This window comes from Natrix helvetica (assembly GCF_964273705.1).
Source record: "Natrix helvetica genome assembly, chromosome: 2".
Classification (NCBI taxonomy): Eukaryota; Metazoa; Chordata; class Lepidosauria; order Squamata; family Natricidae; genus Natrix; species Natrix helvetica.
The window spans coordinates 184140617-184156906 of NC_138552.1; the positions used below are offsets into that span (position 1 = coordinate 184140617).

At 34.5% G+C, this 16290-nt stretch overlaps 1 protein-coding gene across 2 annotated transcripts in view; it reads right to left on the reverse strand.

Moving 5' to 3' along the window:
* Positions 1-528: 528 nt before the first annotated feature.
* The window catches only part of HACE1 (HECT domain and ankyrin repeat containing E3 ubiquitin protein ligase 1), a 54280-nt gene continuing 38518 nt past the window's right edge, over positions 529-16290 (reverse strand). The window contains exons 20-24 of one of the 2 annotated variants that reach the window (XM_081943652.1): positions 9336-9467; positions 8847-8945; positions 7224-7294; positions 2087-2200; positions 529-1572 (exon numbers count right to left, since the gene is read on the reverse strand). In XM_081943652.1, coding sequence (XP_081799778.1) covers positions 1470-1572; positions 2087-2200; positions 7224-7294; positions 8847-8945; positions 9336-9467 — 519 coding nt within the window. In that variant the 3' untranslated portion in view covers positions 529-1469. Of the gene's footprint in view, positions 1573-2086; positions 2201-7223; positions 7295-8846; positions 8946-9335; positions 9468-9550; positions 9632-16290 lie in introns of those variants that run through there. The other variant, XM_081943653.1, reaches the window with a different exon arrangement.

Consider the following 16290-nt stretch of genomic DNA (forward strand, 5'->3'; position numbering starts at 1 on the left):
GCATGGATGGCCTTTTGGAAGCTGAGGGCTAAAATAGTTTCTAACCTACAAGAATTCCAAAACACACCAAAGCAAGCATGTTTCAATGGACATTGGCCATTATATTAACTCAACGGGTGTCAAACTCAATTGCGTCACTTGACATATTGACATTTTTTGCCTTTGCAGAGCCAGGGTGGGTGAAGCCTGCACATGACACATCTGGCCCAAGGGTTAGCAATTTGACAGGTCTGTCTTAACTGAAAAGGGGCTTTCATGTATTTGTTTTTATTATTTATTTTTATTACGCATATATGGTTTAGTGCATTTCTTTGTGGACAGTTGTACATTTTACATTGATGATGAGCTATAAATATTGTAAAATTGAATGAATGAATAAATAAAACGGGGAAAATGTATCAAACCTGTTCTACCATATAACCCATTCACATCTTCTTGATTAATGAGGTAAATGTTTGTAATGTGCTATTAGAACAAGCCCAAAAACACTGATCAACGCTAGTATTGATAAACACAACTAACCAATGGTAATTTACAAATAAAATATTTCACTTTAATGAATATTTTTCTCAAAGTTCAGGCACCAAAAAATGACTCCTTCTCCACTAAAGGAAAACGCTCCTTTAAAATAAATGTACATGTTTTTCAAAGGTCATGAAATTGTAAATAGTTCAGTTGTGACTATGTTGTGCATTTTAAATGTGCAATACAGGTTTTTTTTTTAATTTCCAGAAATTTATTTATTTTTTGGCCAATAAACCTTTTAAATGTTTAGATATTAAATAACTACAAAAATAAAAAAGTATTTAAACTGAGCAGGAAAAAAATAAATCACATTTGCTATTTTGCTCTCTAATTTTGTTCAATGTCCCCTGAAGAAAAAAATAAATAAATATGTGTCACTTTTTTGCATGCAAGAAAATACGTGGTCCAAAGTATACATTATTTCTAACATGCTCAGTATTTATGTCATCTTACAGCAATGAACAAACAAGCCCTTGGAAGTTAAAGACAGAGTTTCTCAGATCTCACACTAATCATGGAGCAGAATAGCATCTCTTTGCCTATATAACACGGTCAACTAGTGTTACAGTGCTTGACCGCAACCCTTACTAATGGCGAAGTTAGGGTGGAAAGGCAAACACATTTCACATCTGTTACAACTAGAACAGCTTCAGGGTGTCCCGATAAAAAATGCAGGTTAGAGAGATGCACTGGGATATCTGCTGTGTTCAATGGAGAAATATCATTTAAAAACTGAGTCTCAGAACAATGTGTAAAAATGCTTAACGGCATAGAAGAAGGAGATGCCCTGTATCTTTTGCAACTTGTAAAAACCGATGCTATCTATGGACTACAAACCAAGACTTCTTCCTAACTGCCACCATCTCCCTCCTGCTGACAGGTTGCTCAATTATTTTGGCCACGAAGAATTGTGCCTCAGCCTTCAGAGGCGTTGTCCCGCTTCATTATGCCATTGTATACCCATAGCTTCCACAATGCAAAGCCACAAGAAGTCTGTCCTTAAGGATTTCTTTCTTAGGATATTCAGGCAACTTCAGCATATTGATACTGAAACAGAAAAAAAGAAGAATTCCCCATTAAAACATGCCATCTGAAAGGAGAAATTTGTTTTGCATGAGGTAATTAATGTGACACCACACTTTCAAATCAGCATCCAAATTCCTTCTCGCCTGAAATAAAGTAGAAAAGAACGAATGCACTGCATTGCAGTTCCCTTTAGTATTCCAATGTTATCTAGCCAAACCAAAAAAAAAATAAAAAAAAATCTTTTACGAAATGAAAAAGCAACAGAGCAATTTTAAATGAAGGATCCTTTAGTGATTCTGTACTGCTGCCCATTAATACTCCATTGCAAGAGGTACGTTTTTCCCAACAAAGTGGAAGACATAATTTAAATACCTATATTTTTTGACAAGAATAAATTCTACATAAAAATGATCAGAAGCGACTGTTTTATTAAGTTATGCAAGAGGGTACCTAGGCAAATAAATTCTTTTCTGGGATCCCAAAGAGAAAGAATTTAAGGAAAACCTTCTGTCTTTAATGTATTTCAATAACCTACCATGTACTTGATGTGGGTAGCAGATTTGGTGTATATGGCACAGCAGCAATTGTGAAATTTTGCAATCCACTCCCACCCATTATATGGGCAAAGCCACCATGGGGTACTCTAGAACTGAAAAACATTGAGGATAAGAAGTTTAAGGAAAAACAACAAGCATCCTTAATACATGAACCCTGCAATGACTTTTTAGAGAAGATCTAGAACTGAAAACAAGTTGAACTGATTTTTTTTAAAAAAACATGCAATACCGTGCCAATTTCCCCTCAAAGCTTTCACTGGAAGACCCACGGAATAGAAGTGTTACATACTTTCATCAGCTGTTCAGAGAGGAGAAGGGAAAAATATACAAGATTAATTACTTCTATTATTATCCCTATGTTCTTTATTACATTTAGGTTAAATACGGATTTTTTTTTACATTACAGCAATGATATTTTCAGTTCTAAATCATCTAAGCAGTACATCTTTGTTTTTATGAAACTAACATTTTCATTTAGGCAATGAAGCTATTGCAGTATATGAATGTGAAGCTAACCAATGCAAACCAACCTAAAATGCACTAGTATGCTGCAAGGTGAAATAGTAACTTAAAAGCCATATAATATACAAATTCTTTATGAATAACAGAAATAAATTGTTAAGATTTCTACATTTCTGATATAAAGAGTAACTGCTAAAAGTTCCAACTTCTTTTAAGTAATTATAGAACAAAAGTAATGGCTTTAGGGTAAAAAAATGAAGTTGCCTTCCTTTTAATATTGTTTTGTGAAATAGTATCCTTTGCAGAACTGTATTTCATTACATAACACTCTAAATAACAATATTAGACACTTGTTTTGCTTCAGAAATGTTTTATCTTAATTGGGCCAGAAATACCACAACAAAGGAAAATCCTTCATTAAGTATTTTACAAGCTTCTATTAAAAAGGCTTAAAAGTAACAACGCCATGTTCATATTTCTTCAGAAGCCAGACAGATTTAGATTTTTATTGTGAGCCAACCTAAATTTCTGCAAAGGTCCAGCCTTCTTCCAGAGGAGACATTCCTAGATTTCCAAAACAATTTTTAGTGGAGCATGAAGAATGAGAGAAAGGAGCCATAAAAGTTGGATTTCCCATCTTGTATAGCCATTGAAAGAAACAACTCAACATGTCTACACTACTTTTCCAAAAGTCAAGTAATCACTTTCCCATTTCACATCACAAGAATTACAGCATAAAAGGCCATGTAATTAATGATCTTATTGATTTTCCAAAAGCTTTTCTTATCTCATCTATTCTGCTTTTAACGTTTCAGTTTTGTCAGAAGAAAGCAATGGCTCCATTATAATTGTAGTGGAAATATACTTTGCAAAAAGAATACCAGGGCAAAAAACCCCACTCTATCCATGGTTTCAGTCTGTGGTAGGGTACATTGCAAGGTAATTTTAATCTGACGAGGAAGAGTCCACTGCATTGGATTAATCCACATTGCATTAAATCTGGGCCAGCATCAGCATCCAATCTATTTCCCCTTGACAGAAGAAAGAATTTTGCCTGTCTGTCATTTGTCAGAGGCCAACACAGTGCTACTTGGTTTGGGATTCGCTTCCAGACTGGCTCAAACTACCTGGCCCATCATGAACAAACCCCACCACCTGAGGTAAGAGGTTCCTGATTACCTCCACTCAACAGGTCAGCAGAATTGCCTTCTGTATACTGACATGTCCAGGTCATTTTGTAAATTCTATGTCAAGATTGAATTCATTTATGCTTCCTGTGAATATCATCGCTTTGCAACTTGCCAAAGAATTGGGGGGGGGGAGGGGAAGATGGCTGCAGACTTCAACTATGACAACCCAGGCCCCACCAAGGACATTTCTAAAGGTTATGAGCCAAAACATGAACTGTTCTCAGAACAAAATAACAATTCATAATTGGACAATATGACCTGTCCAGTGGGAGAAGGGGAGAACTCTATTCTACAACTATGCAATATTGTGTGGAAAAGTTAGAGCTGGTTTTGCTTTCTTCAGTCCCGAAATGATGTAGTTAATAAAGTTTTGTTTTTGGAATTTCAAAGTTCCTGAGAGTGTCTATGTTTGTTAGGGCTGTTAGTCAAACTGATGACACTCTATGGAAAACAAGCCACAGGACTGGCACAGATCTCAGATGACAACTAAGCTTCATCAGAAGCAGAAATTGCCCAATGTGATCTCTTCAAAAACGTTTACTGAATGCTACTTTCAGCTGCTGCCTGCTGGCAAAAATTCCACAAAGGACATTTATTTTCTGCTGGGAGACACACCTAAAGCATCGCAACCCTATTATTATTTTCTTGACTCCTTGTCAGCATGTAAAAACAGCAACATGGAAGAAGATTCAGTCAGCAAGCTTCTATCCACACTGCCTTGTTCTCATGTTTTTGTGTTTCTGGTGGGACCTGGTCATCTGTACAATACAATGGTTAGGGGGGGGGGGAACCCTGAATTATAGCATTATGTAATGATTCTATAATTATGTAATTATGGTTGCAATCTTTTATATTTGCTTCTATTTCAAGCATCAAGCATCGCTGTCCCCAAGAATTGTAAAATGCTCTAATTCATTAAGAATATATTTATCCAAACTTTTAAAACTTAACATTTTCAGAAATTTCTCTCAAGAGCAAAATAAAATAGTAAACAAACAACTTACTGTATCTAGAACTAGCAACAATTAAATAAAATCTGATTTGTTAATGCTTTAAAGCAGGGGTGTCAAACTGGATTTCTTCGAGGGCTGGATCAGCATTGTAGTTTTCCTCTGTGGGCCAGCCAAGGAGTGGGGGAGATGGGACAGAGGCCTCCTGCAGCACCCTGCCAGCCAAAACTGGGTGCAGGTGTTAGGGTTACCACCACCACCACGTGCCCCGTTTTGGCTGCCAGGGGAAACCTTTGCTATTTCCAGGCCAGCCCCACGGGCCAGATTTAAGTACCCAGCACGCCGGATCTGGCCCATGGATCTTGAGTTTGACACCCCTGCTTTAAAGATTAGAAAAAAAGCATTATTAACTTTTACTAAAGGTAATCCTTGATTTATTACCACAATTAAGAACATAATTTCTGTTGCTAAGTGAGATAGTTGCCCAGGTTTGTGACCTTTTTTGCAACAGTTAAGTGAATCTCCGAAGTTGCTAAGTGAAGTACATGATCATTAAATGAATTTGGCTTCCCCCGTTGACTTTGCTTGTCGAAAGCCAGCTTGGGAAGTCGCAAATGGTGACCCCAGGATGCTACAAACATTATAAATATATGTCTTTATTTATTCATTAAATTTATTTGCCAGCCACCTCAAAGTGACTCTGGGCAGCTGACAAGGTTAAAAAGAGCAAGACTATACAAAAAATGTGTACACAATAAGAATAAAATACTATAAAAATACAAATTATCAGATATAACTAAAAGATGAGTAGGTTGAGTGGGGGAGGGGGGTCTGTTGTTAATCTATCTACTACCATCAGTGTGATACTCCCCCAGGCCAAATATATGCCGATTGCCAAGGGCCTGAATTCAGATCATGTGACTATTGGGCTGCCATGACAGTTGTTGTTAGTGTGTGTACTAGTCCTCAGTCACTTCTCAGTGCTGTTGTAACTTAAAATGGTTGCTAAATGAATGGTTGTAAGTCAAGAACTAGTTGTTCTACATAACAACAAAAACGATGTCTTTCACCAAGACTAAAGCTTCCCATTTTGTACCATGCATCTGCTACACTCTCGGTCCATCTGCTGAACAGCTCAATTCAGTATTCTGTAATGGCTATATAAATGCTTAATTATTATACACACTGGCAAAATCAAATTACCAGGTGATGTCCCTCCTGGTACATTACTACTTGAGAGTTTTATATAAATTTTCCCTCTGGAAATCTGTACACTTATCCCCTGCCCCCCCCCCCCCCCATTATATACATACATTATCTAATGTTTAATAAATGGGCTAGAGAAAGAGAATGGCATGGGGAAATGAAAGCATCAATCAGTTTGTCTCTGCACCCATATCACAGAAATCTTTCCTTAGCCTTTCCTCAGTCATTAACATTTCTAATTAAAAACACAACTGTGAAGTTAGAAGAAAACTGCAAGAGATGGGAATGAAAAAGCAAACAAGGTTGGCAAGAGAATGAAAACAAAGAGGTGGCTATTATGCTGCATAGATTTTACCTATAGGGCAGCTACTGCATTTAAGTTCCATTCAGGTTGAGGGATCAAAATACCCCATCATAATTCAATCAATGAAAAAAAAAATCCAGTTGGTGAAACAAGTTGGCTAAATTCAGTTGGAACAAGCTGGCCAAAACCGGTTCCAAAAATTTGAACTACATCATATCAAAAACAAAACAACTCCTTTCAGTTTTTATGAATGTATAATTAAAATATCAATTAGTAATTAATGTTAGCCAAAAATTCTCACATTTTATACCCACTAGATGACATGGTATGTGTAGTTGAAAGTAACAAGTTTGCAGCCAAGTTTAACAGGGAAATCAAATAATAATCTTTAAAATCACAGTTATATACATAAGACTCTTAATTTGGGGGGAAAATCCATACTCAGAATAATGAATGATAGTAATTCAAGGAAGCCTTCTTCATTTGTTCTAAACATAACACTAAATTATATCAGTTAAGAATTAGCATAAATATATGGTTAAATAGCCATTGACCTTATGCAGAAGGATAAATATCACAAAAGTGAATACAAAACATATACTCACATAAAATAGGAGAATATATATGAAAATTATTTTTAAGTCAACACAGCTACAGTTATAGATGAGACTGATATAAATATATAAAGAAAAATCCCTACATTTTCTTTCTTTCTCTAAGATATGGCTATATTATAATAGGGAGGTTTAATTTTCACAGATTTTTTAGCTTTATAATTGGGGATATGCATTCACTTTAATTTCTCCATGGAATACAGTGATCAATTTTTTTAAAAAATGATCTGATTTTTTTAAAAAGAAAAAGAAATACAATTGTTAGATATCCAAAAATGACAAACTACAAATCTTCTAAAATTCATAGATTTGCTGAAAATGTCTTGTTCTTATCTGGAACAGCACATTTTCTGAATATTTTTCTACAAGTAAAAACAAAATATATTCACCTGCCCGTGACAAACTGCAATAGTAGCACCCTTTCTTCTTGAGTCAATTCTTCTACAATGTCCCAAAACCACTAGATTAAAAAAAATCCAATCAATTTGGTTTCTTTAAATCAATTTTCTTCAATTTTAGCGGCTAGATGCAACTTAAAGGTGAATGTGTTTCAAATTATAAACAAGAGTCTTCAAAACAAAACTTAATACCTAGTTTGTCGATGTAACTCAATGGTGTTTATCCTATCCTATTTCCCCCAAAATAAGACCTCCCCGGATAATAAGTCCAATTGGGCTTTTGAAAGGGCGCTAAAATAAGCCCTCCCCCGAAAATAAGTCCTCCCCAAAAATTTTGCAACACAGGAGCAGCCATGAGGTGACCACGCTCGCCGCCTCCTGCACCTCAAAAATAATAAGACCTCCCCGAAAATAAAACCAAACCCTTACTTCCGGGGTCAAAAGAAAATAAGACTCTGTCTTATTTTGGGGGAAACACAGTATTCTTGAGGAGATATTACTTTCTTACATGATGACATAATTAATTACAATACAACTATATATCATATGCTACATAACTATATAAACTTTATATATTATAATTATATAGTGATCTTAATATAATTAAGACAACATTCTTCAGGGGCATGAATGCAGCTTGGAGTGCTCCTAGACATCTTCCATTATCATTGGAAGAACAGCATTCTCAATTTTTAGGAACTCTTAATCAGTTCAACTGCAATTCTTTCTGGGCAAGCAGAACTGGCAGTTTCTTTATATGAAGCATGATAGTTTTGTACCTAGCTTGAAAATGTCATGTAATCATATATAGCTTCTAAGGTACTTATTTCAGTAACCAATACAAATATGTGATACCATGTTTTTGTAAAGCAGCCCAGTTTTTTAATGCAATTCAGGCCAAATTCATTGTACTGCATATGGCTTTTCAAATCCTGAACTACTTGCAAAATGAAAATATGTAAGTGAGAGGGCTCTCTCTACTATAATGCTAAAATATTATTTGGGGGAATTTTTATTCTTAATATTTGATTGTAATTGTCCGTATTACACTAAGAAAGTAACGATGTAGATATATGCACACATAGACAGACATATTTCATTTTTCATTTTTTCACTGTGCTAATATGAGTTTCTTTCTATGTTTTACTCCTCTAAAACAGTTTTGAATTCTGTCCTACAAATTCTCATTAATAAGCAGATACAAATATAACTTACATTATGATAATTGGTAAATTCAAACCAATCTGACTATGCCTCATTTCCAAAAAACTTAAAACAGCCTGGAAAGACTGGTAATATATTAAAAGCAGGGGGGGGGGAGCAACTGGTTGCAATACATAGCAATTAGACACAGACATACACCGCTTCATAGTACTTTACAGCCCTCTCTAAACAGTTTACAGAGTCAGCATACTGCCCCCAACAATCTGGGTCCTCATTTTACTGACCTCAGAAGGATGGAAGGCTGAGTCAACCTTGAGCCAGTCAGAATCGAGTCAGCAGAGTTGGCCTGAAATACTGCAATTTAACCACTGCACCATCATAGCTCTAGCAATCCATCCCATGTGTGTGTGTGTGTGTGTGTGTGTGTGTGTGTGTGTGTGTATACTCTACCTGAACAACTGGATCATCTCTTTCATAGCCACTTGTATATTCTGTATTTTTAATCCAGTCATTCACATCAATTTCTGGCATGCCTGAAAGCAACAATTCCTTTTAAAAAAGGGAGAAACCAAATTTTGATTATGAATATGACAGGTTAAACTGGTCACATTTTTAATTGTAAAATGGTTTGTTTTCCAGAAGAATATTCATTTTTGAAAAGATATCACCTTCTATATTGTGACAGAGAATAATAGGATTTCTAAATCAACATGGGATCATTCAACAAACGGAGAACTACAGTACCAGCATGTGCCTGGTTCCTTGGCATTTAGACTACAAAATAAAATTAAAGCACATAAAATATTCTACCCACTTTCAACACAATAAAGTGAAACTCTTGTGCAAATTAATACCTTGAGTGTTCCAAAGTTGCTACATTCTGTACCACTAACTATAAAAATCATAGGTTGCTCAACCACACAATATAATTTTACTTACCAATTCATATTCATCAAAGAGTTGTACCAAAGAAGGAGGGATGAACATATGGAAGCCTTGAAGAAAAGCATTTATCTGAGGCTGAATGGCTCTCGTCATTCGAAGCTCAGTAACAAGTTGGACATATTCAGCCTGAAAATTGTGAAAGTATTTTTTAAAATTACTATGTTTAATCTAATTAAATCAAATTTTATCTTTGTCCTGGTTCCATTTACCTCCACATTGGGTGCCATCCTTTGGAAATGCCTTCCCTACTTATACCTTTATATTAAACAGTTCTGGTAAAGGTTCAGTGTCTAAGAAAAAAATTATTAGAGAACATTCTTAGTATCAATTTTGAAAGCCGTTGGGTAAGGACTTCTAATGGCCCTGAACAATGCAGGGTTATTTGCAATCTACAGTTCTCTTGCAGATTATTCCTTGACTGAAAGAAGCATTTCATTCATTTTTTGGAATGAATGTACATAGAAAACTATTTTCTAATGTGCTGTAAGTCTTTAAAATATATAAGTTATAATAAGGAGAGATTTTCCTTGGGCACACTTTGCTCAAACATCAATTTCACTTGTCAAAAGAAAAATAAACTTCACATTCTTATTTATTTTTGCACCATATAGCCTTAACACTTTTAACATTCATTCACATGTATATTTTTTTTAATTCACATAAAATATTTATATAAAATGAAGCTAAATTAACACTTCTCTCCAGTATGGCTTCTTGTAGAAAAGGAAGCTTATTTGTCAATTACAAAATCATGTTTCTACAATCAGAAGGATCACATTATGATTTGCTTGATGTACAGAGTAAGATGAGGAAATCACAGCTGCCCAAATTTGTGGCAAGGATCTAAAGTTTGCCAGAATATCACTGCTAAAATTTGGCAAAGTAGTGATTTTACGCTGTACAATTTCTTCATCTTTCTGAAAAAAAATCATGCAAGCTTTCAAATATGTAAGTTAAATTCACCTTAACACATATTCAGATAAAAAGAAAAAAAAATCTCCCAAAACAAAAAACTTCTCATTTTAATGCTACATCACGATTGCCTGCAGTATTTAGAGGCAAAGAATAGCTTTTATTTAAAAAAAAAGGAAGAAGGAAGTGCCCCCTACTCAAAAATGTGGCACAGTAATTCTTGTACAGCTGAGAGGGAGGTAATTCAACCAGGCTGAACTATATATACATGAACTATATACTGCCTCAATAATTTGAGGAATGTCTAGATTGAAAACTGTAACAGTAGACACTTTCTGGAATTCAAACTACTAAGGAAAAGAAATCCTCAGATAAGCTTATATTAACTTACAAATATAATATAGTTGATTAAAAACAAAATAAACTAATATATTTAGTTTCAGGCCCCAACATCTCCAGTGATTTTTTGGGGGCAAGCGATTGTAAGGACTATAAATCAGCACCTGTGAATGTTATAAACTATCTATTCTGGTATTAATTATACTCATATCTTAAACCATAGAGTTTAAGGCCCTAGAGGCTAACCTCCTGCTCAGTACTGAAATCTAAATTAAAGCATCCCAGACAGATGGCTGTCTAGCAATAAAATAAAGCCAAAATAGCATTTGGCTTTCTTTTTGCAGCCATATCATATTGTGGAATCATATTCAGTTGGTAATCAAATGCTATTCCAAAATCTCTTCCACAAATACCATTACCAAGCCAAATGTAACACATTAACCGCTAATTGATTTTGCTTTCTGTCAAACTGAGGAATTGATGCAATGATCCTCTTTTCTCCTCTACTTTCCCAAGGTCTTTTAGATGTCCCATCACATTTTTTGTATTTGTCTCTTTTAAGTTTCATTCGTTGAGATGAGTAAAATAAAAATAGCATATAGAAAGGAGGCTGAACCCTTGTCCTTTAGACATGGTCAGTGTCAAACACAGCTTCTTTATTTGCCTAATCTCATAAAGCTCAAACTGACCCTCCTTGCCCTCAGATAAAAACCCCTGCAATCACATCTAGACCAAAAACTAGGAGCCCCATCACCAACTTCCAGTACATTTGCAAGGCCTAAGAAGAGACCTACAACTATCCATCCTCCATCAGCTGATGACCTCAACATTCCATCACATTTAATAATGGACTTAACTCAGCTCCGCTGCACTCCTTAAAAACCTACTTGGCCGTAAAAATTGAAATAACTCCAGTTACACTGACAAGGATCTGCCTAGCTTCCCCAAACTGACCAGCAAATCAGACTGTTAGGATTTCCCATCTTCTAGTCCCCAATATCTATAAAACTCTTTGTTTTGATCCCTTTTTCTTGCAAAGCAGGCACTCAACCAATAAACATGGTTTCTCTTCCTTGTTGTTGTACTCTTTTACTTCTGGATTCTCCATGGCAAATTGTTTTTCAACCCACTTCTCTAATCTATCAAGCACATTCTGCTTTTTATTTCTGTCTTCTAGGATATTTGTCATTCCACACAATGTTGTGCTATTAGTAAGTGTGGTGAATATACCTTCCACTTCCTCATTCAAATAATTGAACCTTGGTTAGTACAGGTACTAGTATTGAAACTGAGGCACTCCACTTAACAACACACACTTCACAACAGGAACAACTGATAAAGCATTTACAATACATTGTCAAGCTTAATGATCATGACATCCAGCCCACACTTCACTGGCTTGTTATTCAGAACATTGTGGGGTATTTTTTCAAATGCATTGCTGAAACAAAGATACATAGATTCAATATTTAAAGATATTGAAATCAGTTACATGGACGAGGTCATTGCAAGAGTCTCAAAAATATTTTCTTTGACTTATTAGTAATCAAATATTGCAATCTATATGGATCATTTCTCCACTGAGCAAAGTTACTTTTGCTGTTCTCAACATGAAAATAAACATTTAATAAGTGTTAAATATATTAAAAAGCAAGAGGGAATAAATCTAGAGTGATTCTTTTTCTGTATTAACCCCACTTTCAATATGCTCTTCTTATCACACACTCTTCTTATAAACTGTTTATGTCAATGCAGATATATTTATCTAGACCATCTGGATGTTCCTTACTTTCTCCATAAAGGTGTCTGAGCCATAAGGCAATAAGATCATTCTGATCCAAGTCAAGTTCCTAGATTGGTAATACAATTCACAGTTTGGAGCTGCCAATCCACCTACCTGTTTTTGAGCAATGAAGAATATTAAAATCAATGCTTGGTTTTACACCATATGTGATTTGTTACTTGTTTATGTCAATCATTTAATCATTTGTTCTCAATATTTATTGGAATTGTTCAGAACAGAAAGTTAAGTCTTAATAGAATTTTAACAGCTGCTATCAATTCCTCCAAACCAAAACAACTTAAATTGCCTCCACTCTTAAAAGTCTACCATTATATTTGTGTAAATACCAGACCCACACTTGAAGAGTTCAATTAGCTAGTTAATTGCTCCAGCTATACACAGGAATCTTCTCCGACTGATAGTTTGCACCTGAAACTAGATAAGGTTCAATCAAGGGGAATCAGACTTCACCCTCTTGTCTCCACATAAGGATTCTAGAACAAGTCCCCATTTGATTCCTCCCTCTAGGTCAGTCAGTTTCTCTCCTATATTATTCTTCTAAATATGTAAATAATTATTTTTATAACAGTTTTATCAAACCAATTCATAAATTGTTTCATCTGTTTTGCAGTGATGTTTTAGGTATAAATGTTGTCTTTTTCCCGTTTTTAATTCAGCATTTGAATTTTATTGTTGTTGATCTGAAAATCTGATATATGTATGTGTATGTGTGCGTGTATATATGTGTATACATGTAAAAAAAAATAGAGCCATGATTCATCTTTTTTAAAACCGAAAGCATGAAAGATCATTCCAAATTATCAGAATCGTTCTCTGAATCAAGAAGAATTATAGTCACATTCTGATTTGAAAATTCATGTTTTGGTAGTATCAGATATCAGATTTTCTTATGTATCTCTTATGTAACAAATCTAGCCTGATCAGAGTATATCACCATTTCAAAAAAACATTTATGCTCTTTGTAAGCATTGCCATAAAAAGCTTATAATCTACATTCAATCAAGAAATAAGACATATGACTCTGGATGGATCAAAAAATTTCATTATGTTTAATCAAAAACATGAAAAGTTCTCTCTGACTCTCATTGCCTAATTGTTTAACCAAATATTCTTGAAAGATTTCATAATATATTGCAGAAATACCAATAAGTTCTAGAACATTATTCAGTTTCATTTTTTATTGCTTCTTTCAGTTATATATTGATTATGAGCTGCTTGTTGTTGATATGTAAATCTTGTAAGCAATGTTTTGTTCAGATATTTTCAACCTTTCCCAGATGATACTTTACAATATAATCTAAAATAATAAATGTTCCACATCTCCTTTGTTATATAAACATGTCAGGTTTAATCCCAGATAGTTCTGAAATCATTTTAGTATTTTCTCTAGAAACTTTTGTGAGTGATGTACAATTCACTAGGTTTCCCCCCCCCCCCCAGCCTTCACTATTTTGATGACAGGCACAGCAACCCTTTCACTTCAGTTGATACCTCATATATTCTCCAGAAACTATCAAAAATAACACATAAAGGCATCCTCTCACACCTTAAGTGTAATTTATATGGCCAAGTAAGCAGATGTTTCCTGAACATCAGACCTCAAACTGCAAGTCTTGCTCCCTTCATCGTGCTCTTCAGAGTTGCCTGATAAACACAGACTCTCTTCTCAGAGAAGGTTAAACCAGAGTAGGATTTTTCAAAGTCAACACCTACATCTCCTCTGATATAAGCAGAGCAATTGCTTATGTCTAATGAATATGTACTCTCATTCTACCTGCAAAGTTGTTTTCAGTGAAAATTTTCCAGTAGTAAGCAGGATTATGCGACATGAAAAAAAAATTTCACTGCGCTTTCAAATATTCTTTCATGATGAAATCACTTGCTACATACATAAAATGGTAACACTGCTATTGTATAATCAGAAAATGTGGAAGCTTCATAGAATAACCTATGTATAAATGCCAAAAACCTTATTATTCAAGTTCTAAATGAAACAGAAAGAAAAGGAAGAAATAAAAGAATTCAGAAGAAGGTATTAATATGTTCAAGGTGGCCTTTTCAATACATTCACAATATTCAACTGAGCTGTGCTAGTAAGGGAAGATAAGAGTTTCTGCTTCTGTAGTCTAAAAGTAAATCTCCATAATTAACTTCTACAATTGTAATCGATCCTCTTTTTTTCTGACAGATAGGATATGTAGGCAGTAGCACAAGGATAAATTTATTGCCACAAGTCACATTTAAATTTTATCCAAGGCTAGGAAAAGAATGTAAATTCAGAATTAGGAAATACTGTTGCACCATTTGAGGGTACACGGATAATGTGTTTTGTGCAATAGCACAATAATGTTGATTTGGGAATGAGATAAAGTAAGTTTAATTATTTTTCTCTGTTATTGGTATATAAATATCCAGATCCTGTACAGGTAGTAACCAATAAGCCTGACAAACAATTGGAAAATTGGAGATGGGCATCTTAGTGATAGCGTATTTAAAATTCTAATTTATCAGCCGACCTCCTCCTTGTGTGTGTCTCGGTATATGTCTCTGTTATATGTTTGTTTTGTCCACAAATTTATTTCATATGTTTCATTGTACGCCGCCCCGAGTCCTTCGGGAGAGGGTGCGGCTAAGAAATATTTATTATTATTATTATTATTATTATTATTATTATTATTATTATTATTATTATTATTATTATTATTATTATTATTATTATTATTATTATTATTATTATTATTAATTATTATTATTATTATTATTATTATTATTATTATTATTATTATTATTATTATTATTATTATTAATTTTAGAAAAAGCATTATGTGCCAATACGTTTTGATTTACTGCAGAATTAAATCATGTTTCTGGGGAAAGGATTTAACATCTTTCCTCCAAAGCTCTCTTCCATTGAAGAGGTCATAACAGACTACTCTGCAATCTCCACATTCCTCCCCAGTTTGAAGCAGCTTTCTGCACTGCTCAAAAATACTCACAAAATATTGTTTCAGTTTCATTACATGGACATGCCACAAAATGGGAGGATTTAACCTGAACATCAAATCTAAATAGATTTGAGTCTCAAGTTGAGAAAAACCATACTGCATGTATGGAATCATGTAATACCTTTTTACCCTTTCTTTTTCAAGATCTCATCAACTCCATCCAATAACAACTTTCTTTATCTCCCCTTCCTCTCAGCCCATTCACTTGTGCCTCCTCCTCATTCTCACCTGATTCTCATTCCTTCTCTCTATATAATAAATCTTCATTCATTTCTTTGATATTCAGTGTAGATTCATTCAACAGTCATATCTTCTTGCCCTCTCCTTGCTTTACAACACACTCAACTTAAAGATATAATTCAGGTGGCTACTTTTGTTGTTCCTGACATTCTCAACTCACACTTCCAAGTGAAGCTGGCCCAAATTCCTATGTACTGTTGTTTTTGCTTCTTTCAGCAAACATTTATCCCTTTTAAAACATTACTCACAACATTCTACCAACATTTGCCAACATCATAAAAGTTCACTTTCCTCATTTTAGTAAATATTTAGTAAAAATTCATCTACTTGCTCTAGTTTTTCTATTAGTATGATTTGAGATTTTTCAACCAGGGTGAAAATTGCTAGCTCCCCACCACGAGACAACAGCTACAATACTAAAGATGGAACATCTCTACACAGATGTCCCCAATTTGCAGGGGAAACTGCATTTTATAGCTGTGTGTTGCAATGAAAATGTTTGAAATCTCTCTATATCTCTCTAGCCACATAAATCATTGAGTAACTTTTCTCTCAGAATCAAACTGGCACTAAAGATATTTCAAAGTTCCCTCAATAACTTAAACTAATAAAGAAAGGGAAAGTCAAGAGACATGAGATAAGGAAGAGG